Source organism: Loxodonta africana, chromosome 8, assembly GCF_030014295.1.
Source record: "Loxodonta africana isolate mLoxAfr1 chromosome 8, mLoxAfr1.hap2, whole genome shotgun sequence".
NCBI lineage: Eukaryota > Metazoa > Chordata > Mammalia > Proboscidea > Elephantidae > Loxodonta > Loxodonta africana.
In genome coordinates, this window is record NC_087349.1 from 105,693,261 (window position 1) to 105,721,143 (window position 27,883).

Genomic DNA, 27,883 nt, shown 5'->3' on the forward strand with positions numbered 1-27,883 from the left:
TCAGCTTGAAGGCAACTGGCTTTTGGTTTATCTGACGGCAACCAAGAGGAATTTTCACCAGCCAAAGCTCAAGTGAAGTCCTGAAGCATAAGAGGGATGCCATGTGAGTTAGGCGGGGTGGGAGTGAGAAGGTGGCAAAGCCTCTGTTCATTGGTCCCGACTTTGCCTCTGCCATTTAGACATAGGCTCACAGACCCACCAGAGGAAAGGAAGCCCCTCCCAACTTGATTTGCAAAGCTACTTTATAAGGTGATCAGAGTTGGCTCATATCCTACAGTTTCCTCACTTCCCCCCAACATATAACTTTCTTACAGTTATTCCAAGACTACAATTCCCAGCAATGTAATATGACTAAGGATGTAAAATCAGTAGCTAAACATACAAGCCTGGAATGGTCATGGAAGTGTGATGATCGGTGGTTGAGTGCGCGTGTGTGTGTGTGTTTAATTCATTATGTCTGGCTACGAAAAAAAACGAAGTACTGCTTTAGGCAATCAAAATAAATTCCATGCCTGAAAGAAAGGTAACCAGATAACAAGATCAGCAAATCTACAACTAAATGTAAGTCCACAAAGTATCAATAAGTTGACTGGATACTGGTCAATTCAGTTCCCTATGAAATTGTCCTGGATGAGTCTGGACAACCAAACTAACTGTAGATGGACAAATACCGGGACTACAAGACCTGTTTGTGGGTAAGTAAAAATCTTCCCTTGAAGAATGTGTGCAGAAAAGATTCTACCCTGTAAGAAAGTTGAAAAATAGCACATTCGAGAGAAAAAGAATAGTCTGTTAAGAAATAGGTACTAAAGAAAAGTAAAGCTGATCATGCATCTGGTTGTATTCTCAATAAAATACAGGAAAGCATGGGACCTATTAAGTAAGAGATTAAAGATGAGAAAAGGTGATAAGGGAGTTGTTTGAAAGTGGCAAAAATAAAAGCTTAGAAAGTCAAGTATATTAGTTTCCTATTGCTGCTATAACAAATGACCACAAAAACTTAGTGGCTTAAAACAGCACAAATACATTACCTTAGTGTTCTGGAGGTCACAAGTCTGAAATGAGTCTTAAGGGACTAAAACCAAGCTCTCAACAGGGCTGATTCTTTCTGAAGGCTGTAGGGGAGAACTGGTTTCTTGTCCCTTCCAACCTCTAGAAATTGCTGACATTCCTTGGCTTGTGGCTGCATCACTCCAATCTCTCCTGTTATCACATCACCTTCTTCTCACTTTGCCCCTCCTGCCTCCCTCTTATAAGATTACATTGGGCCCACCTGGGCAATCAGGGTAATCTTCCCATATCCAGATGTTTAACTTAATCACATCTGCGAAATCCTTTATGCCATGTAATTTATACACAGGTCCTAGGGATTAGGACATGGGTATGTTTGGAAGGCCCTGATTCTCTCCTGATCACAGTCAAGGAGAGATTTAAAATAAATTCTAAAAAGTGCAATCATGGAATTAAGAGTGAGCCCAAGAAACCAGTAAAGAGCGCAATCACAACAGCAGAACAGGAACTAGTGACATGGTAGACTGGCTTGAGAAGTCCTCCCAGAATGTGTACATGAAGGCATAGCACAAAAAGAATGAGGAAGAAAAAAAGATGGACAACACATACAAAGCCAACACAAAGATAATTGGCGTTTTTGATGAGAGCAGGAACAAACTGAACAAAAGCAGTAATAGAAGAAACTTTCCTCAACAGAAGATAATTGTGAGTTTCAAATTTAAGAAGCCCATGAGGTGCCAAGAAAAAATGTATATGAAGGGACCAAAACCTTGACAAATTCCTTTTTTGTTGTTGTTGTTTAACTTTTAATTATAGCCACAGCATACATAAGGGCTGAAAAACATGCTACTTACAAAAGAGTAAACCTCACGCTAATCTCAGACTTGTCTTCTGTTGTACTGAATGCCAAAAACAATGAAGCAAAGTCTGCTGAGTTTTAAGGGTAACATGTTTTAACCCAAGATTTCTATGCCTACTACCTTGTCATCTCTCTGAGAAGGGAGCAGAAACACATTCTCAGGTTTGCAAGGGCTTGAAGAAGACCATCCTTACATCTTATCTGAAAGTGATATATAAATATGCACTCCAGCACACAGAGAAATAAATCCAAGAAATTCAAGGATTGAAAACACTGTGATATAAAAAGGACTAATTTTTTTTTAGGTTTCAAAATGAGAAGTAACCAGAAAGGTAGATTACAGAATTGCCTTCTCTGGGAAGCTGCAGGAATGAGGTAGATACATGAAAGCAAGATTGCTTATGCTCATGCTTCACTTCTCAGATCTATTTATATCTTCTGTTTATACTTCTTCAGGGTGATACATTTCCTGGGGAAGTACTCTCCCTTTAATTTTCAGTGAATTATACTCTTGAAAATATAGCCTTAAAGAAAATTAGAAATATTGATAAAGATTAGCTTGTAAATGACTGGTTGGGACTGTGCAAATGAAGTGCTTGTGGCCCACCAAGGGGATTAAATAGCTTGCTAATAATGTAAATAAGGTGCATGGCACCCTTGTAGGGGTGGGGCCATGCAAATACGGGATATGGAACCCTAATGAGGGGATTGGTCAGTTTTGCCATCCCTCAAGGCTTAAAACTCAGACATGCCAGAAGCAGAAAGGGAAGATCTCACCACCACCAAGAAAGCAGAGCCAGGAGAGGAGCACATCTTTTGGACTAGGGATCCCTGCGCTGAGAAGCTCCTGGAACCAGGGGACCGATAGAGAAAGGAGCTGTAACATGGAAGACAGAGGGAGGCAGCAGAACCAGGAAACCGACAGGTGACCAGAAGGAGACCAGCAGGAGAAGGCTGGGCTTCCTGGTCCACAGAGTGAGAAAGCTGAGTGCCTTCAGGCAGGAGGTTTGCTGGCAGAGTGGGATGCCTCCAGGCACTTAGTGAAGCTAGGTTTGCTGACTCATGGACCTAGAGCTGAGTACCTTTGGGCAGAGGCTTACTGACAGAGTGGGGTGCCTCAAGGCACTTATTAGCAAAGTTAAGAGAACCTTTTTACTTGCCTGGGCAGTGAGGGGTCAGAGAGAGGCATACTTGCAGGCATGGCTGAGAAGAGGCTGCCGTTAGTGAAGAACTGTATCCTGAGCGTTCCTGAACCTGAATTGTAACCTGTTAGTTCCCTAATAAATCCCATAATCATGAGTATTGTCTGTGAGTTCTGTGTGGCCATTCCCACGAATTTTCAGACGCAACTGAGAAGTAGAGAGTGTTGTGGGAGGTAAAAAGTTTGGAGGCATGTCTGATCTCCGCCTCATAACAATTAGCCTTGCGCTGTTGATCTTGATTCTCCTTCCCCCTTGTGAAGTCGGAGGTCAGCACCATACCCACCATGCCGTTTTTACAGTTCTGTAGACAAGTCAGTCTGTATTTGCAGTGAAATGGAAAATGGTCTATAGATTGAAAAGATGTTTCCATGTTTTAAGTGGACTTTCCTTCTTGTGTAAAGCCCAACAGATCTTCAACCCAGGTAAAATACATTTAATTAAACTATCCTTTATTTTTCAGATTTCCAGGCCATGGGGCTGAAGAAAGGGATGTTTTTCAACCCAGACCCTTATCTGAAGATTTCCATTCAGCCAGGGAAGCACAGCATCTTCCCTGCCCTCCCTCACCACGGACAGGAGAGGAGGTCCAAGATCATCGGTAACACTGTAAACCCCACCTGGCAGGCCGAGGTGAGTGATGGGCCTTGGAAAGTAGCACAGGTGCCAAAGTGAAGAGACTGACATGAACCAGCACATGTGCCAGCCCCTCCTTTCATGGCGGCCCAAACACCTCTGCCAAATCCATTTTCTCTTGGTCTCAGAGGGAGCCTTGTTCTCTCTGGGTTTCAACTCTTAGGATCTTGATCAAGTCCGTTGGGTGTACCAGGAAACGGTTCATTGCAGCTACACTCTGTAGCCATAATAATAGCCTCTTCGTCTGACTCAGAGGAGGGCAGTGGTGGTTTAATGGTAGAATTCTCACCTCTCATGCAGGAGACCTGGGCTTGATTCCCAGTCAATGCACCTCACGCACAGCCCCTACTCATCTGTCAGTGGAGGCTGAAATGTTGCTATCATGCTGACAAGGTTTCAGCAGAGCTTCCAGACTAAGATAGACTAGGAAGAAAAGCATGGTGATCTACTTCCAAAAATCAGACAATGAAAACCCATTATGGATCACAATAGTCTGATCAGCAACCAGTCATGGGGATGGTGCAGGAGCAGACAGTGTTTCATTTGTTATGCATGGGGTTGCCACAAGCCAACTGGACAGCAACTAACAACCATATCTGATTCACCACCTGAGCCTCCAAGCAGTCCAGCCTCTACTGCTGTCTTTTCTGTGGGAAAAGGAAGAGAAGGGTCTTGACCTGAACATTTCAGTTTCTGCACAGCTCTTCCAGGGCATATGGTTCTTAAGCAAGAGGGCCACATTTTAAAGGTGGCAGTCTAGTCCAGCTCCAGAGGTCCTAAAACTCTCAGGTCCTGGGAGTTCTAGAATATCCCCGAGTGGTTAGGTACTGGTTGACTTAAATAGACACAAAGCTTAATTTTCCATCCCATCTTCGTGGTTTGCACAGTGTAGGCAGTTTGCTAGAGTACTGAATCTTTTGTTTTATCTAATGAAGGCCCTTCTTCACTCTTATGTGTGTCTTCTTCTTTGCCCTCCAGGGGCTAGGAGGTCATTCCACAAAATCATGGTCATGTTCAACCTCGCAGTCCTCTCTTAAGGGACTCGTGTAGAACAGTTCTTAGGTTCCATTTGGCTGCCTGGCTCGCCCAGTTTACCTTGAAGATGTAAACCTACAAAGTGTGTGTTTGGGAGCTGGGGGGCAGGGGGAGGGGCTGGGGCCGGGAGAGTGAGGACAGTATAAACTAGGGGTTAAAGTACAGCTTTGCAGTCACACAAACTTTGGTTCAAATTCCAGCTCAGCCTCTTGCCAGCTGTGTAAGCTTGAGAAATCAGTTACCCTGGCCCTGAGCATCAGATTATCCTCAGCCAGCTGTTGATGACGGAAACGTGCCGCTCCCACCCTTACCCTGTAAAGGCTCCTTTCTTTATTATTCGGGATAAATAATCCAGATGTAAAACTTTCAAGCATCCTTGACAAGAAAATGTAATTAGATATTTGGGGACCAAGATTTTTCATTGTCTCTTAAATTACACCACCTCTTTCCTGGGCTTAATTCACCCTGACCCCAGCTTCACACATGGACTCTATTAGCACTTCTAAGTGGACATAAGGGAAATGCACTTGCACTTAAACTTCCCACTAACTTTAGTTACCAACAGATTCTAAAGCACTGATACTGCCACTAGCAGAGAGTAATGAGTCTGAAATGAGCTCTTCCTTCCATCCTGGCTAGTCTCCCCAGTTGTTTGCCGACCCCTCACTGTGTTCCCGGGATAATACAAGCTACTACAGAAATTTACAGTTCAGAGGAAAAAGGCTTCTCTCTCCTGGAGAACATTAGAGCCACTTGTTCTAAGACATTTGGTCGTAAAGGCATTGTAAGTCTCAAGAGAAAGTTTGTAAAATCTAGCGTCCACTAGGGTCTCCATTTAGGCCTGACGTTATTTCTGAAGCTTTAGTTAAGATTCTTTGTCTCTGGTAGAACTATCAGCCAACTCTCACCAGAGCGCCACCCTCGCCTCCTCCGTCCTACCTAACGCACTTAGAATTATGGTTCTAAACTAAGACTCTGGATCACTGCCTGTTGAGGCTCAGACTGAGAATAACTAATGTCTCAAGCATTCACAGCTAGCAGCTGGCTGAGCTGGGATTCAAACCAAGGTCCATGTGACTGCAAATCTGTACTTTCAACCTCTAAATTATACTACGATGTCCATCGCCCAAGTATCGAAGCCATAGTTCTTCTGCAGAGCATTCTAGGCCTTCCTGGCATTGTTATCCACTTGCATCAGGTGGGCATGCGCTTGGCTGTAAGCACGAGGAAGCCTGCCACCTGGGACATTTCTCACTAACAGAAGTTCAAGGGGGGCAGTCCAGGCCCTGAAGCTACTGAGTACAGCCACAGGGGCCAGAGTTCTTGCCTCAAGCTCAACTTCCATGTGGGAGGAAAGCAGAAAGGCCAAAGAAGTCTTCTCCTAGCAAGCCTTTGCTTTTTCATTCTAGAAGGGAAGCCCTTCCCAGCAAATGCCCTATTACCTCTCTCACGACCTCACCTGGCTGGGAAAACTAAAGTGTTTCCCTTTCCTGCCTCTATAGTAGAGGAAGACAGTGGAGAAGGCAGTTGAAAACGGGTGTTGAAGAAGCCAGTTTATAGTGTCTGCCGTGTACTTCAGCTTCACTCCCCATGACCTTCCAGCTCAACCCTTTTGCTAAGACCACTTTCAATAGCTGCTATCACCAAACGCCCCTTGTGTTTTCATATGTGTCCTTGCATCTGTTGTGATTGCTTATAGCTGCCTAAAATTCACGTCCCCAGCTAACCCACTAGCAACTCATCCATCAAATCTCTGCTAAAATACCGCCTCACCTATGGGGCAGTCCCTGACTCTCTGCCAGCCCTCAGAAGGAAATTTTTCCCTCCCCTGTGCTCCCTTATATGAACCTCAGTCATATTTTTATCAGTTTCTCTTTTATTTGCACATCTGTTTTCCTTGCTAGGTTTTGAGATTCTCAAGGAAAGGAATCACATCCAATTCATCTTGGTATCTCCAGTTCCTGTGTGGTGTGTTCCTAGAACCTACTAAGTATAGCAAACACTTATGTAAGGCTTACTATGCAACAATATTCTAAATGTTTTATGTAATTAGTGCATTTAATCCCCCCAACAACCCTATGCAATAAGTTCTATTTAAAGAAGAGGAAACCAAGGCACAGAGAAGTTAAATAATTTTCCCAAGGTCATACAGCTGGTAAATGGCAAGACCAGAATTTGAACCAAGTAATCTGGCTTCAGAGCCTATTCTTTTGCTGCTCATAGTAGACACTCAATGAATATTTATTGTGTGAGAAGCTCTAAGTGATAAAGAAATACCAGCATCTTCCATGGAAAATATCTGGGCGGAATAAAGGTTCAAAGCTGCCTGTCATTCAACTACAGAGGATGATTAAATCAGTCAAGGTATAGGTACTTAATTTGGGGATCTTGGATGGGTTTTCAGTGATTTCAAAAAACCCTGAAATTGTGTGATTAGTGTTGTTTGTAGGTGCTTATAAATAAATTCTGGAGAGAATATCCATAGCCTTTATCAGATACTCAAAGTGATCATGAGAACCCCCATTTCAGAGGAAAAAAAAAAGTTAAAATCTACTGCATGGAGTAATAAGGCCAGAGACAGTGGTCGAGAAGTTTAAATTGATCTTTCCAGCTAATCGTATGCACCCCTACCTCTGATGGGTAAGTTTGAAAATACATGATAATTTTTAAGAATGGAAAAAGCAGGGTGAAGGTCAGTTGATTTCTCGTGGTTGATTGTCCATTCATTTAAGAAATGTCTATTGAATATCTACTCTGTAATAGACCGGCCTCATTGTGTAATGGTTAGCACTCTGGACTCTGTTTCCAGCAATCCAAGTTCAAGGGGCCCTGGTAGTGCAGTGATTAAAAGCCATGGCTGCTAACCAAAAGGCTGGCAGTTTGAATCCACCAGCTACTCCTTGGAAACCCTAGGGGGCAGTTCCACCCTGTCCTTTAGAGTCGCTATGAATCGGAATCGACTCAACAGCAACAAGTTTTTTAGTAGAAATAGAATCTACTGGAAGGACACAAAGATCATTAGTAGAAAAGATTTCTCAGGCTAATGGGAGGAGATAATAAAATAAATGCACTAACCAGGGCAGGGTAGGAACAGAATGCTCCTGGAATACAAAGGAAAGAGCCCATGAAACATCACAATGTGCTACTGGACCTGGGTCCTGATGGGTGCCGAGAAGTTTTTCAGGGGTCAGGGAGGGAAAGGCATTCCAGATACAAGGAACAACATAAGTGAAGTATCGAGGCACCCCACAAAGCTCCAAGGGCATTGTTGGAGATGTGACATGGTTGGAGCTTGTGCGTGCATGAACAACGGCCTGACAATTAGGTTGGGCTCACTCCAGTTGCACTCACACATGCAGTGTGGCTCCCTTAGTCCTTACAAATAAAAGCTCACATTGGCTTCTGGGTTTCACATTGCACCTTGGTGAGCAAAATGAAGATGGCCTGCCTCTGTGGGATTTCTGCAACACTTAAATTTCTCAGAAGAATCTAAGGTAAGAACCAAACTGCCCTCCTTTCCATATTTACTGACTGAATACAAAGGACGTTCCATGAGAAATCATGGAATTTGTCTGCACTTAATAACAAGAATCTCCTTTAAAGTGAGGTTTAAACGCTAGATTTATTTCTATAATTAATGTTGCATTAAAGCCTTATGTGGTTTTTGCAAATATATGCAAGTTCCAATCTGAAGCATACTATTTTGCTGATTTCAACAAGCTAAATCTTAGAAAGATTAAAGTTCCTATCATGATTTTATAGGAAGGGAAAATTGAGAGAAATACATCTTAAATATGATGCAAACTAAAAAGAGAGAGACTTCCACGCAGATGGATCAATCCCCTCTTCTTTGTTATTACTGTAATTAGGAACTGTTTTCACCCAGGGAACACTCTCCTTGATTTCTAGGTCTGTTTACTTTCCCTGGGGGATATAATGAGCACTTATGAGATTATAGTTACACAGAGAAGTTAAACAGAAACAGCAGCAACTAAAGAGTCGTGGGTTATATAATCAGAGTGCTTACGTAGAGAGTATACTTAGACATCTAAATAACACAAAACCAAAACACCAAACCAGTTGCCATTGAGTCAATTTCAACTCATGGCAGCCCCACGGGTGACAGACTAGAACTGCACTCCGTAAAGTTTTCAAGGCTATGGCATTTCAGAAGTAGATCATCAGGCCTTTCTTCTAAGGCACTTCTGGGTGGATTCGAACCACCAACCTTTGCTTTAGTAGCTGAGCACATTATCCATTGGTAACACCCAGGGACTCTCTCAATAACACAAGGAACTCCTGAAAGCAGATTCTCAGAAATACTAAGGGGAATGAGCAAATATTAAAATCTCTCCGAGGGCCATGGAGTTTGCTAGCCTCCACCTCATTCTCCTGGCCTCCATCTGGTCTCCTGGATTCACCCCTACACATGCACCATCAGCCTGCTCCAGTCCAGTCTCAAGATTCAAAGGCTGGTTGGTAGTCTTAGCCATGGTGGTGTCTGTTGGTAACTTAGCTTTTGCTGATAAACAAAGACAGAAAAGGCCTTGCCTCATGTAGCTTATATTCTAATATGAGAAAGCAATATAGAAACAAGAAAATGAGTTAACAAGATGATTTCAATGGATGATAAGTGCTATGGATTGAACTGTGTCCCCCAAAAAACTATGAGTTGGAATCTTCTATACCTTGGATATAATCCCATTTGGGAATAGGATTTTCTTTGTTATGTTAATAAGGCCATATCAGAATGGGGTATGTCTTAAACCTAATCACTTTTGAGGTAGAAAAAGAGAAGAATAGGCACAAAGACAAGCACAAATGAGGGAAAGATAGATGCCACATAGAGATCACCAAGGAACAAAGGAATGTAGGGGCTAAGAAGCTGAGACAAGTATCTTCCCCTAGAGCTGACAGAGAGAAAGCCTACCCAAACCCATTGCCATCAAGACAATTCCAACTCATAGTAGCCCTGTAGGACAGAGTGGAACTGCCCCATAGGGTTTCCAAGGGGCAGCTGGTGGATTTGAACTGCCAACCTTTTGGTTAGCTCCTCCCCTAGAGCCAGTGCCCTGAATTCAGACTTCTAGCTGTCTGAACTGTGAGAAAATAAATTTCTGTTCTTTAAGACTGCTCATTTGTGATATTTCTATTATAGCAGCACTAGGGAACTAAGACAATAAATAATATGAAGGAAACATCACACCATAATGTGATGTGCATGATTGGTGGGGCTACCTTAGATAGAGGTGGTCAAGGAAAGCCTTTCTGGGTTGCTGTCACGTGTACTAAGACATGCAAAGACCTGTTAGATTTTTGTTTCAGGCAGAGGAAGCAGCTAGTGTGAAGACCTGAGTGCAGGGAGCTTGACGTTAAAAGCAGCTAGAAGGTCATTCATTATGGCTAGACTATGAAGAGTGTATGTGTGTGGCAGTAGCGGGGGAAGTGGTATAGAATGGATTGGAGAGAGGGCCAGAGTCTTGGAAATCATGGAGAGGAGCTGGGATTTTATTCTAAGTGTGGTAAGAAGCCATCGGATAATTTTTTTTTTCTCTCATTGGAGAATTTTTAGTAGGGAAGCATTATGCTCTAATTAAAATTTGATGAAAACCTTCCTGTGGCCGCGTGTGGAATGGGGTGTAAAGGTAAGGGATGGAAGTAGGGGATTTCTGCTGCTGACCATGATGGAGCCACATGTGGCACACTGACATGAAAACAACTAGAAGACCAGATAAAAGGCCAAGATTAGTCAAGACAGCCTTGAAAAAGAAAAAAAGCAAAAGGACTTACACTATGAAATATCAAGACAAATATAAAACTGTAAGTATTAAGATAGTGTGGCACTGGTACAGAATAGACAAATAGCCAGTAATAGGTTGAAGTATCCCAAAATGGACCCATGCACGTATCATCGTTGTTTTATGACAATGGTGATACTACAAGGCAGCAAGGAAACCAAACTCTTTGCCGTGGAGTTGATTCTGACTCACAGAGACCCCATGTGTTACAGAGTAGAATGGAATCCATAGGTTTTTCGTGGCTGTAAATCTTTATGGAAGCAGATTGCCAGGTCTTTCTTCTGTGGTGCCACTGGGTGTGTTTGAACCGCCAGTCTTCTGGTTAGCAGTTGAGCGCAAACTGTTCGAGCCACTCAGGGACCAAGGAAAGGATAGTTTTTTCAAAACTTTGTGCTGAGTCAATTTGCTATCAATATGAAAGCAAACAAATCTTTTTGTGTGTGTGCTTTAAGTGAAAGTTTACAAATCAAGTCAGTCTCTCATACAAAAATTTTGATATACCTTCGTATATACTCCTAGGAAACCCTGGTGGTGTAGTGGTTAAGAGCTAGGTTGCTAACCAAAAACGTTGGCAGTTTGAATCCACCTGGTGCTCCTTAGAAACCACATGGGGCGGTTCTACACTGTCGTATAGGGTGGCTATGAGTCGGAATCAACTTGACAGCAACAGGTTATATACTTCTAGTTGCTCTCCCCCTAATGAGGCAGCACACTCCTTCTCTCCACCCTGTATTCCCTGTGTCCATTCAGCCAGCTTCTGACACCCTCTGCCTTCTCATCTCTCCTCCAGACAGGAGCTGCCCACATAGTCTCATATGTCTACTTGAGCCAAGAAGCTCACTCCTCACCAGTATCATTTTATATCTTAGTCCAGCCCAATCCCTGTCTGAAGAGTTGGCTTTGGGAATGGTTCCAGTCTTAGACTGACAGAAGGTGTGGGGACCATGACCTCCAGGGTCATTCTAGTCTTGGTCAGACCATTAAGTCTGGTCTTTTTATGAGAAGTTGAGGTCTGCATCCCACTGCTCTCCTGCTCCATCAGGGATTCTCTGTTGTGTTCCCTGTCAGGGCAGTAATCGGTTGTGGCTTGGCACCATTCAGTTCATCTGGTCTCAGGCCAATGTAGCCTCTGATTTATGTGGCCCTTTCTGTCTCTCAGGCTCATAATTACTTTGTGTCTTTGGTGTTCTTCATTCTCCTCTGAGGTGGGTTGAGACCAAAGTCAAACAAATCTTGAATATGGTTTTACAAGATACATAAAAATCCATCCCAAAGAGATCGTAAATATAAACGTGAAAAGTACAGCAATAAGGCTTCTAATTCAGAAGAAAACATTGGAGAATATCTTTATAATCTTGTGAAAGCCAAAAAGTTCTTAAACAGAACACAAAAAGCACTAACCATAAAATAAGAGATTGATTAATTGGATGACATTAAAATTAAGAACAAAAAAAAAAAAGGCAAGCCACAGTGTGGGAAAAGATACTGAACAATATCTAAGTGACAAAGAACTAGTACCAGAATATATAAACCACACCTATAATCAAAAAGAAAAGGACAGAAACCAACAGAAAAATATAGATCAAAGACTTAAACAGGTGCTTCACAAAAGAAGATATCTAAATGCTAGTAAACATATAAACCAGTGCTTAACTTTGTTAGTCATCTAGGAAAGAAAATTAAAAGTACACTGTGGTTCCACTGCACACCCACCAGAATGGTGAAAATGAAAATCGACAATAACTACTGTTGGTGAGGTATAGATTAAAGGAGACTCCCACACTCTGCTGATTGGCAGGAGGGTGGAAGAGGGACATCAGTTAGGGGACAATCGCAGAAGTCAGGAGGGAGGTGATGAAGCCTAGACCTGGCTGGTGGCAGGAAACATTGAGAAATGTAGATGAAGATACACCCCTTCATTATCCCCAGCTTATCGTTCTACACCATCACCACTACCCTTAGCCATTGAGTTGATTCCAACTCATAGTGACCCTATAGGACAGGGTAGAACTGCCCCATACAGTTTCCAAGGAGCAGCTGGTGGATTTGAACTGCTGACCTTTTGGTTAGCTTCCAAGCTCTTAACCACTACTTAAATCGGGCTCTGCCATGAGAGGAACTTCAAACAGTGCCGGCAGATGGTGCTGGCTGGGAGTCAACATGAAACACTGATCACCAAAACCCTCCCCTACCATTAAGCAAAGCATTCAGTGCCCTTACAACTTAGAGTCAAACATGGGCATAAACTCATCACGGTCAGGCTTGGACCCAAATATTTTGGGTATACTTGCCAGGTAATAATAGGTTGTTTACCAAAGTAATCGCATTTAATCACCCCAACAACATCATGAGTAAATAAGAATGAGAATTTTTGGCCAAGGAAAGTGCCAAGCCCTGACTGATGGGGCAGAACAAGCAGGCCTAGTCAGGATAAAAGTCCCTAGAGAGAAACGAGGATGCCCGGGCCGAGGTCCAGGATCCCCGGAAGATAAGCAAAATTGTGAAATGATTACTGTGATGAGTCAACCCTAAGAAGTTTTAACCAAACTCTGATTGGTTTAAAATAGACTTGTTAACCTCAGTCTGATTGATTAGGAATAGAGAGGCAAGTTAATCAGAAACTAAATTGCACTTTTGACCTGGACAAGGTAAATACAGTATCGTAAACACAAAAAAATCATACTTATGGAAGAAAAGCATTCTCTGGAAGTACAAAGCTGGTACCCCAATGCCAACCACGCCGCCCCCAGACAATAGTTGGAAAAGGATGTTTGAAGTTTCCTGATGTAGACAACCATCATCACACCAAATCAACTCCTTTATTGGATAAACCAGCTGCGGAACACTTGTGTGACAGGAATTCATGGTTGAGACACCAACATAAAAATATAGGGGCACTACTCTAGTTGCTGTGGGCGTGGGAGACCCAGGGGCACTACCCTTTGTTCCCGAAGTGGTATCCGAGGCTCATCCATCAAACCTAGAATTCAGAGGCGCTCAGTTAGATGTCCACTAGGCTGAATCATTCTTGTTGCCTATCTGGTAGCATCATTTTGCAAACACTGAGGAAATAAGCTAGAAGTGGGAGTTTTGAGAGCAGCAGTAAAACCCAATGCCTGAGCCAGGACACACTCTTTGAAAGTCATTCCTAATTTCCCTTGGAGGAATACAGCATGCTGATTGTGGAGTTGGCTTAGCGAACCCACCCATGGGATCAGTAGTGTGTTAGGCTGGCTCACACGAACCAATCATGTGTATCATTTCACCAAACGTGGAACTGAGAAATGATGCACGTGATTGGTTTGTGTGAGCCAGCTCTAACACACTACCGACCCCATGGATCGGTTTGCTAAGCCAACTCTGCAACCAAACCCCGTTGCCATCGAGTCAGGAAACCCTGGTGTAGTGGTTAAGTACTACGGCTACTAACCAAAAGTTCGGCAGTTCCAAGCCACCAGGCGCTCCTTGGAAACTCTATGGGGCAATTCTACTCTGCCCTATAGGGTCGCTGTGAGTCGGAATTGACTTGATGGCAACAGGGTTTGGTTGTAGAGTTGACTTAGCAAACCCATCCATGGGGTCAATAGTGTGTTAGAGCTGGCTCATACAAACCAGTCATGTGCATCATTTCTCAGTTGCACATTTGGTGAAATCAGGCATGGTGGAAGTATTTACACCAAGAAAATTAACAAATGCTACAAATCAGGCTATTCCAAAAAACCTGTGGCTAAACATTTAGGCTCTGGTGTTGATCGCAGTTTGTTTTCAGCTAAAGGCCCCACACCAGAAGTTACACCCCATAGAGATGATACCAAAAAATCGAAGGTAGGGCTAGAGTCATGGGAGAGCAAATCTATATTAAGTATTCCAAGCATGCAGGCTTGAGAAGAACAGAAACCAAGTAAGGACAAAATCAAAGAGGAGGTTCTAGAAGCCAGGAAAGACAAAAATCAGAAATGGTGGAACAGGTAAGCGGGGGTGACAGAATTTCAGAGGTGGTACGCAGTTGTCCTTGGTAATATCTATACAAACTAGCCAAAGTTATTTTAAAAATTGGGAAAAGATAGACAGTGGGGACTATAATGGCCAAATCCTGTGGATTCTCTTACCTCATTCGTTTAACAGAAATTCCACTTTAGCCAGGCCCATCCCTAACGGCAATCTCATTCTTTCCGGTGGGGGGGTGACTAATAGGGGATCCCTGTCTTTTTCTCCATTAGTAAATGGCTATGGCCCAATGACAAATCTCAAGTCATGGCAGGCTTTAATCCATTTAGCTTTCTCAGGTTTTTTTGGTGCTTTGGGTTATTAGCCTGAAAAAAATTTTTTTAAGAAATATGAACAAAAGCAAATATAAACAGCAGTATTTGTAAAGTTAAAAATATCAGGAAAAATCAATAGAGTTTTTGTTATGTTATCAATGGCTTTAATTTGCAATTTTGTAACAACTGAATGACTGTGTTGAGGCTATTGATCTCATGCATTATAAAATGATCACTAGAGCCCTGATGAAGCAGTAGCTAAAGCACTCAGCTGCTAACCGAAAGGTCAGCAGTTCAAACCCAATAGCTGCTCTGCAGGAGAAAGATGTGGCAGTCTGCTTCTGTAAAGATTTATAGCCTTGGAAACCCTATGGGGCAGTGCTACTCTGCCCTACAGGGTCAGTATGAGTCAGAATCAACCCAAAAGCACTGGATTTGATTTTGGTATAGCAATGCCTGGATTAATTAGCTAATCTCTCACGTGTTCAGCAATTTTGTCTTGTTATTTTAAACACAGCATTAGGGCAGTGAAGATGTTATACATCTTATAAAAACTTATAGTACGCATTTAGGACATTAGCTGCAACCACCCTTGGCTAAGAGCACATTACATTTAATGGAGGCATTAACGGGTGTGGGCATGACTTGTATTGTGAGAGGGGCATATGGACAGCAGTAGTACAGCACAAGTACAGTGATTTACAGAGGGATTAAAAGGAGGCATGTGTGCATCCCCTTAAGATGTGGAACAGTAGAACAGCAAACCTCTAGTGATGGAGTTAGCAATAAGCTTTAAAACCCAGCTAATACAACCAAGAGAAATTTTGAGTAGAAAAGGATATTTATATACCTACCTAAGTGCACATACACATGTATTTAGGCAGGTAGGTAGGTAGGTAGGTAGGTAGGTAGGTAGATAGATAGATAGATAGATAGATAGATAGATAGATAGATAGATAGATAGATAGATAGATAGATAGATAGATGATAGATAGATAGATAATCTGCTTAGATATCTGCTTAACCCTTTCAGAACCAACAGTATATATAAAAAACCCAGTGCCGTAGAGTCGATATATATATATATATAAATAAATAAATAGCTACCACTTAATTTTTTTTCCCTCTGGGGTTCATTGGGAAGTTCCTGTCCCACTGACAGTAAGTACTGCTGGCACATAGGGCCCTATATAACAGTAGAACTGCCCCATAGGGTTTCCAAGGAGCACCTGCTGGTTTCAAACTGCCAACCTTTGGTTAGCAGCTGTATCACTTAACCATTGTACCACCATTATATAAATGCCTGTCAGAAATCTGGCACACCATCTAGAAGGATGTTAGGAATGACCAGGGAGGATAATTAAAGCCATTGCTTTTGATCTCAGAGGAGGGTCATCCATGTAGCACTCAGCCTGGAAGGCATAGTTTGTATTTTTCATACAGATTTTTTTATGATTCGTAACTAATTTTATTTAGAATTTTTTTCAACTATGTTAATCAGAAAGATGTGTTTAATTTTCTTGCTTTCAATATTGTTGTTCAGTTTGTATCAAAGATACCTTATCCTCAGAAAATAATTTAGGGTGCTGTCTCTCTTTAACTTTTTTGAAAAGTTTATATAAAAGTTCATGTAAAATCTGTGTCGTAGTCATCTAGTGCTGCCATAACAGAAATACCATGAGTGGATGGCTTTACCAAAGAGAAGTTTATTCTTTCACAGTCCAGTAGGCTAGAAGTCTGAATTCAGGGCACCACCTCTGTCAGCTCTGGAGGAAGGTCCTTGTCATCAGTCTTCCCTTGGTCTGGGAGCATCTCAGTGCACGAACCTCAGGTCCAAAGGACATGCTCTGCTCCCAGCACTGCTTTCTTGGTGGTACGAGGTCCCCACTCTCTGCTAGTTTCTCCTTCCTTTTATCTCTTGAGAGATAAAAGGTGGTTCAGGCCACACCCCAGGCAAACTCCCTTTACATTGGATCAGGGATGTGATCTGGTAAGGGTGTTACCCTAATCCTCTTTAACATAAAGTTACAATCCCAAAATGGAGGACAACCACAGAATACTGGGAATCATGGCCTAACCAAGTTGATATACACATTTTGGGGTGGGGGGCATAATTTAATCCATGACAATCTGCTCCAAAAAGTTTTGGTAAAATTTACTTGTAAACTGATCTGATTACAAGATGTTTGATTATCAATTCAGTTCTTTAATGGTTATTGATTTATTCAGGTTTTCTGTTTTCTTGAGTCGATTTTTAAAGTTATTTTGTTCTAGAAAGGTATCCATTGTATGTTTTTGGTTTATTTTTATAAAGTTGTTCATAAAAATATGCACAAAATGTAGACTGTATGATACTATATATCATGGTTGATATATATATAAACTGTGATTTTTTTATGTCTACTATAACTCTTTTTATTAGTCTAAAGCCAGTTTTTAATTATAATTTATACATTATAAGTCTGAAAAAAGGCCCTGAAAGTTTGCAGAAGGTAAACACTCAAACTCTTTGCATATTTGAAAATACTTTTATTTGTACTTCACTCTTGAATCAGAGTTTAGTGGGTATAAAATTGATAGTTATTTTCCCTCAGCACTTTGAACTATAACTGAACGCAAAATACCAGATTCCCAAACTGAGATCTGAAAAAAAAAAAACCCATTGAGTCAAATCTCACTCATAGCAACCCTACAGGACAGAGTAGAACTGCCCCATAGCGTTTCCAAAGAGCAGCTGGTGGATTTGAACTGTTGACCTTTTGGTTAGCAGCTGAGCTCTTAACCACTGTGTCGCCAGGGCTCCAAACTGAGGTCTACATGATACCAATCTACCACGTGTATACACACACAGATGCACATACACACGTAAATGGAGGTGCCACAGTCCAAAAAGCATGGCATACTGTCTTGCAGATTCACAATGCACATTTATATAATTAAAGCCTCTAGGTGATCTAACAGTAAAGAAATCTGTTTCACCTTGTTTAACCCAGTGCTTCTCATCAGAACTCTTGTTTCTTAGAACTGTCAACATCACACAGGAGCCCGTTTGGGAGGTGCTACAGTACACCCATTTAAACACTGTCAACAAATAGCTCTGCAGGCTTGTCCAGAAGGTATCCTCATCATGCTGTTACTTACCCTAATTTAGATCAGTGTGCTCGGTATCTATTGCTACCTAACAAATTACCAAAAATTTAGGAGTTTAGAACAACACCCATTTTTTATCTCATAGTTCCTGTAGGTTAAAGGTCTGGCCATAGTATAACTGGATTCTCTGCCCAAGGTCTTTGTTGTTGTTAGTTGCCGTTGAGTTGGCCCTAGCCCATGACAACCCCCTGTAACAGAACAAAACATTGCCCAGTCCTGTTCCATCTTCATGATTGTTGCTGTGCTTGAGCCCATCGTTGTGGCCACTGTGTATTTTGAGTGCCTTCCAACCTAGGGGGCTCATCTTCCAGCACTATATCATACAGTATTCTCTTGTGATCCATAGAGTTTTCATTGGTTAATTTTCAGAAGTAGACTGCCAAGCCTTTCTTCCTAGTCTGTCTTAGTCTGGAAGGTATGCTGAAGCCTGTCCACCATGGGTGACCCTGCTGGTATTTTAAATACTGGTAACATAGCTCCCAGCATCATAGCAACACACAGGCTACCACCATACGACAAACTGACAGACAGCTAGTGCACTCAGGGGCTAGGAGGCTGAAATTAAGATGTTGCATAAACTGTGTTCTCACTTGGAGGCTTGACTAGGAAAGTGACTGCAAGGTCATTCAGGCTGTTACCAGGATTCAGGTCTTTGCTACTTCTTGGCTGGAGATCATTCTCAGCTGTACTCAGGTCCTTGCCATGTGGCCCACTCCGCCATCAAAGCCAGTGGTAGAGAACCTCCCTTTCATATAATCCTTCTCACACTTTCAATATCTCTGATTTCTGAAAGGCCCAGTCCTTATTAAGGGTTCACCTGATGAGGCCAGGCCCACCCAGATAATCTCCCTTTTGATTAGTAACCTCATCAGGGGAGTGGCATCGACCACCTTCACAGACCCCACCCATACTCGAGGGGAGGAGATTGCAGGGCGTGTAGCCAGAGGGCAGGAATCTTGGAGACCATCTCAGATTCTGCCTACCATAATTGTTTCTCTTTGGTGCATTTTGCACACAAATGAAGGATAAATAGGAATTTGACATGGTAAAGAAGTCGGGAAGGAACATTCTAGGCAAACAGTATCTAAAAATGTGTGGAAAAAAATGAAGTCTTCAGGGAATAAAGGTAATAAATAAAGCCAGGAAGGTAGGGAGGGACCAAACATGACATTCAGTAATTTATATTTCATCCTATAAGTGATTTAAATAAATAAATAAATCAGGGAAGCTATCATGCAAGAGAATGAAATGATCAGATCTGTGTTTCAGAGGTATAACTTTACTGGCAACTGAAAAGGAAGAATCTGAAGACAAGGAATCCAGTTAGGAGGTTATTACAAGGGCAAGGAACAATAAGGGTCATACCTAGGGCAGCGGCAGAAGTGAGGAACAGATAATGGACTCTAGAGTGAGAAAGAGTTTGGGGACTCATTGACTGTTTAGATAAGGGCTCCTGAAGCTGAGAAGAACAAGCAGTGTTGACCAAGGTGTGCAGATGGAGAACTACACTGATGGAGAAGGTAATTCACCTAGAAGCACAGGCAGAAGGCCAAGTTAGAGGAACATTTTCTTTCTTCACTTTTAGAGGTACAATAAAGTAGGAATAGAAAGGTTAGTTAAATTGCTTATGATCACACAACAAATTGTCATCTTCTTGAATTCCAGCCTACTAATCTAATTCCGTAAGGGACCAGTGTTGGTTTAGTGGTGGGACTCTTGACTCCCATGTGGGACACCTGGGTTCGATTCCTGGCCAATATACCTCATGTGCAGCCACCACCAGAGGCCAGCAGTGGATTACGTGTTGCTCTGATGCTGAACAGGTTTCAGCAAGGCTTACTGGCTAAGACAGGCTAGGAAGAAAGGCTTGGTGATATACTTCTGAAAATCAGCCAATGAAGACCCTGTGGATCACAATAGTCCGATCCGAAACTGATTACGGGGTTGGTGTAGGTCCAGGCACCGTTTTGTTCCATTGTGCATGGGGTTGTCACAAGTTGGGGGCCAACTTGAGTGCAACTAATAACAACAATATTGAAATCCCGTGTCCACTTTGTAAGTGTTTAAGTAAATCATCTCCAGGAGCAAAAAGATAGAGAAAATAGTCATAGGTGTAGTTGTTGTTGTTGTTAGGTGCTGTCAGTTTCAACTCATAGCAAGCCCATGTGGCAAAGTAGAACTCCCCATAGGATTTTCTAGGCTGAAGTTTTGTTTTTTTTTTTAATCTTTATGGGAACAGATCATCAGGTCTTTCTCCTACGGAGCCGCTGGGTAGGTTTGAACCACCAACTTTAGGTTAGTAGTCAAATGCTTAACCGTTGGGTCACCAAGCTCTTTATAGGTATAGGTAGAGGTACAGATACAGATACAGGTACATACGTAGAGTACATATGTGTGTAATATACGCTTTTATATCTTATATGTTTTGTATGTAATGTATGTTTATACACACTTTTCACACTTATACAGACATACACGCAGACCTTTCTTCGCATTCTGCTAAGCTACAAGTAAATCTCATGCCTAACTTTGCCATGGCAGTGCCTGTAAATAAAATCACTAATATTCGTTTCTGTGGTTGAGGCTTCGCAGAGCCTATATGGAGACTGTGGAGGCCTGGACAAGATCCAGTTTCTTTGCTTTGTGCACAGAAGAAATGTAAACTTTCCGAGAGTTTACATAAAATTTGCAAGAGCAGGCTTTACTATTCAAAGCCATTAAAGTCCCTGCAGTGACAAGGCTCACATCTCAGGATGAGTTGTGTCTGCCATCTCCCTCCTAGGATAGAGTCAAGTTCCACGCTGCTTAGCAGGGGCAGCTATTCTTCCATGCCCAGACTAGAAGGCCACCATTTCGTAATAGAGCACCCTGTTATGTTCTAGTGAGAGAAAAAAATTGCTCTTGATTGAGTTATAGCTCTACTAATGGAGTTGTTTGTCTGTCCATTGTTATCCTTGACTTCAGGCAACATGAATTTTGTGTGTCATTTTTAAACTCAATGAATAGTGCCCCCTAAGTTGAAAGTCATGTACCCTACAAGGTTCTATAGAAGAGTAGCTGCTGTTTGCATGCACAGTGTACTCCTGCTCCTGCTCCTGCTCCTGCTCCTGCTCCTGCTCCTGCTCCTGCTCCTGCTCCTTCTCCTTGGAAAACTTCTGGACACAAACCACTAAGCTTGGTCCATTTAACTTTCATTTTTTTTTTTAGTAATAAATAATGGTATTGGCTGAATGGTACCAGGCAGCCTCTTGTGAACAGAGCTGGTGTTTTATCTTTGCCCTTCTGCCTGGCTGCCAGAGAGGAGAGGCAAGATTCGATGCCCACTCTAGCTGCATATCATAACCTATGTCACAGAACAACTGAGGCCCTCTTACCCCACATAATGAGAAATCTGATCTTGGCTTCTAATCGGCATTCCTGCCTTACTCCTAAATAGTCTCCTACCTCAAAATGACCCAGACCAAATTGACCATTCCTATCATTTCAATTCTTAACCTTTCCTGAGTTCTTTCCTGACCTCTGTGAATGGGCATGAATGAATCACTGTACTTCTGCTCTCTCCAAATGGAGTTATCTTTTCTCATATCCGTCCCTAAGTTAAAATAGTTTCCACGTCATGCTGAACACGTGTCTGACACTTCTCACAACTGTTTTCTCCCTTTTGTTTATAGCATCACCCTCGCATTGATGTCCTTATTGCCTTGGCTACAGTCAGGCAATAATGCGCCCCATTGTTTACTCTGCCACAAACAGTAAAGACTTTTCTACCTGTTACACCATCCTTCTTTCTACCCAAGACCTGCATTATCATGGATGACTTCAGGGTCCAAATGGATGACCTTTCAGAGTCCCTAGTTTCCTTGACCTCCTCAGTCTTGTTGACCTTCACTTCTATTCATCATCAGCCATCCATTCCAGCACTGATACCCTGGATCTTGTTACCCACTAAAGTTGTAAACTCTCTCTCTACAATCTTCTGTCTTCCACATCCAGCCCCCTATTTCCATTGCTCCTGTTCCTTGATCACAGTGGAGCATTCAGTCACTCAGCATCCCTCTTCACTACTAGCCATCAGTCCTCCCAACACTCTCATCCCATCTTTGCTTGTGCTTGCTGCCATGTCCTTCTATTAAATTTGTCTGGCAGGCACAACTTGTACAAGGCAAGGTCATGGAAGCTCCATAGATATACCCAAACTCCCTGAGAGACCGCATTGATGGGCTGAGGGCTGTGGGAACCATGGTCTCGGGGAACATCTAGCTCAATTGACATAACATAGTTTATAGAGAAAATATTCTACATTCTACTTTGGTGAGTAGCATCTGGGGCTTAAAAGCCTGTGAGCAGCCATCTAGGATATTCCACTAGTCTCACCTCTTCGGGACCAAGGAAGGATGAAGAAAACTAAAGACACAAGGGAAAGATTAGACCAAAAGACTAATGGACCACATTTACCACAGCCTCCAACAGACTGAGGCCAGTACAACTAGATGTTGCCAAGCCATCACCACTGACTGCTCTGACAAGCATCACAATAGAGGACCCTGGACAGAGCCAGAGAAAAATGTAGAACAAAATTCTAACTCGAAGAGAAAGACCAGACTTGCTGGCCTGAGAGGGACTGGAGAAACCCTGAGAATATGGCCCCTGGACACCCTATCAGCTCAGTAATGAAGTCACTCCTGAGTTTCACCCTTCGGCCAAAGATTGGACAGGCCCATAAAACAAAATGAGACTAAAGGAGCACACCAGCCCTGGGGCAAGGACTAGAAGGCAGGAGAGGACAGGAAAGCTGGTAATAGGGAACCTAAGTTTAAGAAGGGAGAGTGTTGACATGTTATGGGGTTGTTAACCAATGTCATAAAACAATATGTGTACTAACTGTTTGATGAGAAACTAGTTTGTTCTGTAAACCTTCATCTAAAGTACAATAAAAATAAAAAAATTGTCTGGCAAAACCCCAGCAATGGATGAGTCCAAATGTCCATCTTCACTCTACCCACCCAGCCACTAGGTAAGTCACACAATCAGGTTGATTGTTGACGTGATTAAGTCACAGTCTCCAAACTCGGGGACCACCTGGCCCTTGGCCCCTATGTCTAGAATTGGCTTACTTTCACCGTAACAGCTATTTCAGATTTTCACCCCTTTCCTGGAGTTCCCACCCCATAGCTGCCATTTTCGTGCTCTGAAAATGACCTTGCTCCCTTCTTCACAAAGAGAAAGGGAACCTTAAATGAGGAAATTCCTCAGCATCTGCTTCTTCCTTCTACTGCCACCTTACCTGCATCTGTGTCCATTCTTACCCCTTCCCTTCTATTTCAGTTGAACTGTTATTTTCTCATCCTGTCTATGTCAAATCCTGCTACATTTTCTCTAGATAAGGTTCCCACGCATCTCGTTACATCCTTTCTTCTCCCTCTGTCCTTTCTTCTCCCCTCCCCAGCTTTACTGCTACTCTGCTGCCTTTTTTCTCTTCATATTTATACCTGCTCAGCCCTGGTGGTGCAGTGGTTAAGTGATTGGCTGCTAACCAAAAAATCAGCAGTTTGAATCCACCAGCAGCTCCATGGAAACTCTATGGGGCAGTTCTACTCCATCCTATAGGGTCGCTATGAGTCAGAATCGACCCGACAGCAACGGGATTGGGTCTTTTGGTTCACCTTTCTCCCATCTTCAAAACCTTAAACATCAACATTGTTGTCTACCAATACCTCATCACTACTTCCATCCTCACTTATTCCTGTCATACTTAAGCTTATAAGGGAGTTAGAGTCATTTCCTTTACTTTCTCGTTTTTGTTTTGTTTTTTCATTTTCTCAGCTATCTTGATCACCCCCATGAAAAGGCTCTCACCAAGATCACCCATGAATGGTGTGACTAATTAATCAGGCAGGTTTCAGTTTTGATTGTACTTGACTTCTCTGTAACACTTTAGTTTCTTCTCGAAACTGTATTTTTCCCTTTTATCTGGCATGATATCACTCACTTTTGGTTTTCATATAACACCAGTCTTTTTCACAAGCTTCACCTTGTCCAGCTGTCCACCAAAAGCTGGTAAATCCCGAAGTTATTCCTTGGAATACCTTCTCTCCTCACTGTGTACCCTGTGCTGGATGAGCTCATTTATCCCCAAAAGTATCCCCCACCACTCACCCGTATGCTGCCTGCCGTCAAAATCTCTGTTGTAAGTACATCCCAGATACTTAGCTACTTTCCGAACATCTCTCTCTTTAATTTCCCCATGGCATTTCACATTTAACATATTCAAAAATAAACTCATCCCAAACCTGCTCTGCCCTCTGTATTCCTTGTCTTATAAAATGGCTTTACCATCCAGTCTTTGGAATTTGTACCTCTTTGTTTCCCACATTCCGTGGCTCTCACTGACATCTAACAAGTTGGCAAATCCTTAAATTCTACCTCCTTAACACCACAAAAATCTGCTGCCCTTTCCTCACTGCATGCCTGCCTTCCTCCTTATTTCTCACAAGTCTTAACTGAACTCCAGCCAGGAGGCTGTTCAAGATCTGGATCCTACTTATCCATCCAGTTTCTCCTGACGACATGACCCCCACTATGTCATACAGATGCTGAGCCACCTGTAGTTCCCAGAGGAGCCCATGAACTCTGTGAACTTTAGCCCCTTGCACATGGTGCCCTCTCTGCTGCCTGGAACATGCCTCCCGCCCCTTCCTCATCTCTTAAGGCTCAGTTCAGGCATCACGTCTTCTGGGACATCATTTTCATGCTTGTCCACACCACTGTCAACCGTCTTCTGTCTACCTGTCCATCAGGCTGAGCCTGTGGGGCCCCATATTATAATGTTTACCACATTCTCATTGTCTGCCCGCAGTTTAAGACTGTGGGCTCCTTATGGTTGGAGATCTACAGCCCCAGCCTCCAGCACTGAACGGCAGTGTCTGGGTCACCAGAAAGCAGCTGAGAGTTGGTGCTCACAAGTATTTGTGAATAAAGGTATTTTCCCTTCCTTCTGCACCATTGGCCCCTTTATTTACCAGCATTCCTCTAATCTCTACCTAAGTTGCCCGTTGAGTAACTGCTGCCGGTTTATGTAATTGCCAGTTAAATATTTCCTTGAGTTAGCCATCCTGTTTTTATATTGGTAAGTGCAGCTTATGGAAGCTCTCAGGTCTTTTTTTAAATAAAATGTGATATAATAAATAAAAACAAAAACTCTATTTCTGTTGTTGTTAGTTGCCATCAGGTAGGGTCTGACTTAGGGCGACTTTATGTATAACAGAACGAAATGTTGTCTGGTCTTGTGCCATCTTCGTGATCGTTGGTATGTTTAAGTCTATTATTGTGGCTAATGTGTCAGTCCATCTCACTGAAGGTTTCCATCACCTTGTCTGGCTCTCTGCTTTACTAACAAACATGATGTCTTTTTGCAGCTATCGGTCCCTTCTAATGATGTACCCAGAGTAAATGAGTCGAAGTCTCTGACAATATTCTATGACCGACAGGGTTTTCGTTGGCTAATTTTTGAAAGTATATCGCCAGGCCTTTCCTACTAGACTGTCTTAGTCCAGAAGCACTACTGAAACCTGTCCAACATCAGTGACCCTTCTTATTTCTAGACATGGTCTATTGAGTAACAACACAAGCCAAAATAAATAAATATTTCCACATGCTGCAACATCAGTCCTAGCATCTCTCCGGAAAGTTGAAGATAGTAGGTCTGTATCAGTAGTTCTCAAAAGGGGGCAATTTTATGCTCCAGGGACATTTGGCAATGTCTGGAAACATTTTTGGTTGTCACAACTGGGGGGAGGGGTGGTGTTACTGGCATTTAAGGAATAGAAGCCAACTACCATCTACTGCCATTACTAAGAATGCCAAGACCAAAAACCAAGCAAACACACAAAAACTATTAAACTGGGGTTTGTTTGAAGAATAAATATGTTACAGATCATTGGACCAGTTATTTAGGTCACAGAGGAAGATTCAGATTTGCTCTAAGGAGTATTTGCCTAACAACGAGATTGTTTGGTGTTTAAATGAATTACTGAGAGAACTGTGGAATGCCCCTCTCTGAAAATGAAAACAAACAAAAATACCTCTTGTGACTCTAACAAGGCTGGGAAGCATCGGGGCTGAGGAGTGGAGCTGGCCTGTCAAGGTGTCCAATGATCTGGGCTGCTATTTGAAAAGATACAATTGCCCAGAGCTAGGAAGAGTGATGCAAAGAGAGCAGCTGAGTCCGGGAGGGCAGAGAGAGATGTCTCAGCACCTGAACATGGATCCATCCTGGACTCTTGGCAAGACCACCATTTAGAAACTTAAGCCCTCATTTCTAACTCCTGCCCCCTGCTAAGGAATTAGGTCCCATTCTCAACGTTGCACCTATTTCTGCACTCTTGACAAATCTGTGTAAAGCTACAACTCTACACCCTGGTTGCATATTATACATCCCTGGTGGCGTAATGGTTAAGAGCTCAGGCTGCTAATCAAAAGGTTGGCAGTTTGAATCCAGCAGGCACTCCCTGGAAACTGCATGGGGCAGTTCTACTCTGTCCTATAGGGTTGCTATGAGTCAGAATAGACTCTGACAGCAATAGGTTCGGTTTGTTTATTTGTTTTTGTAAAAGTGGCATGGCAGCAGAGTCTGACCTCTTCTAACTTCACAAGGGGGAAGGAGAATCAAGACCAACAGCCCAAGGCTGATTCCTGTGAGGCAGAGGTCAGACATGCCTCCTCTCTCCAACCTTTATGACAATTCTAACACCAGCCGTCCCTCCCACGCACTCTCTACTCCCCTGCTGGGCTCAATAATTCTTTGCAATGGCCACACAGAACTCACAGACCGTACTCCCAGTTAAGGGGTCTATTAGGCAAGTAACACATTACAGTTCAGAATCAGGAACAACTCAGGATACAGGTCTTCGATCAAGACAGGCTTTTCTCAGCTAGGTCTACAGGCACACCTCTCTCTAGCCCTCAGCCCCTCAGCCCCTCAGCCCCTCCACCCGGCCTCTGTCCTGCTCAGGCAAATGTTACAAAGCTCTTTTAGCTCTGTGGATAAATGCCCAGAGGCACCCTACTCCACCAGTAAGCCTCGTGCCCGAAGGCGCTCAGTTTTCTTACTCCAGGAGCCAGGAAGCCCACCACACCGTCTCCTGCTGGTCTCTGGTTCTGATGCTTTTGCTGCCTGTCTCCTGTGTCACAGCTCCTCTCTCTCTTTTCCCATGTCTCCCTTTAAGCCTAGCAGGATGGCAAAACTGACCAACCCCTTGTTAGGGTTCTATATACCTTATTTGCATGGTCCCGCCCCCACAAGGGTGCCATGCACCTTATTTACATTATTAACAGCTATCCAGTCCCCTTGGTGGGCCACAAGCACCTCATTTGCATAGGCCCACCTGGTCATTTGGTGGGAGTTACAAAGACTGTGGCTAGAAGGGTCATATTAAGTAATTCACTGCACTGTATCTACCAATGTTTGGCCCCAAACCAAGGGATTCTAATTAGTCAAGGATGGGACCTAGAAAGAGGTATTTTTGTTAAAGCTCCTCAGATTATTCTAATGAGAGCCAGGGCTAAGAACCACTGGGCTAAAGCCAAAGTAAGTATCCCAACAACCTGTGCTTCAACAAAACAAAGTTCATTTTTAACCAAAAGGGTGCTTAACACCAGAGGAGTATGGTATGAGCCATTCCAGGTTGTGGTGGCCTCAGCGTTTGGCGTTGTACATACAGCTTTCTTCCTGCCATTGCTGCCCAGTTCTAAGAGACCTGACAGTTGGCTCCTAATGTCCAGCCAGGAAAGGAAATTCAGAATCCAATGCACTGATGGAGGGGTGACTGGTGGTACTTTACTCTCTGATCCCTGAAATGTCAACAGTTCCTTTGCTTAGGACAGTTTATGTAGTGATAAAAAAAAAAAAAAAAAAGTGATAAGGAACGATTTATT

At 42.9% G+C, this 27,883-nt stretch overlaps 1 protein-coding gene across 1 annotated transcript in view; it reads left to right on the forward strand.

Moving 5' to 3' along the window:
• HECW1 (HECT, C2 and WW domain containing E3 ubiquitin protein ligase 1) overlaps positions 1-27,883 on the forward strand; it is a 246,240-nt gene that overhangs the window by 81,697 nt on the left and 136,660 nt on the right. Inside the window, exon 5 of the mRNA XM_010587155.3 lies at positions 3,533-3,702. Within this exon, the coding sequence (XP_010585457.1) occupies positions 3,533-3,702 (170 nt within the window). The remainder of the gene's footprint in view (positions 1-3,532; positions 3,703-27,883) is intronic.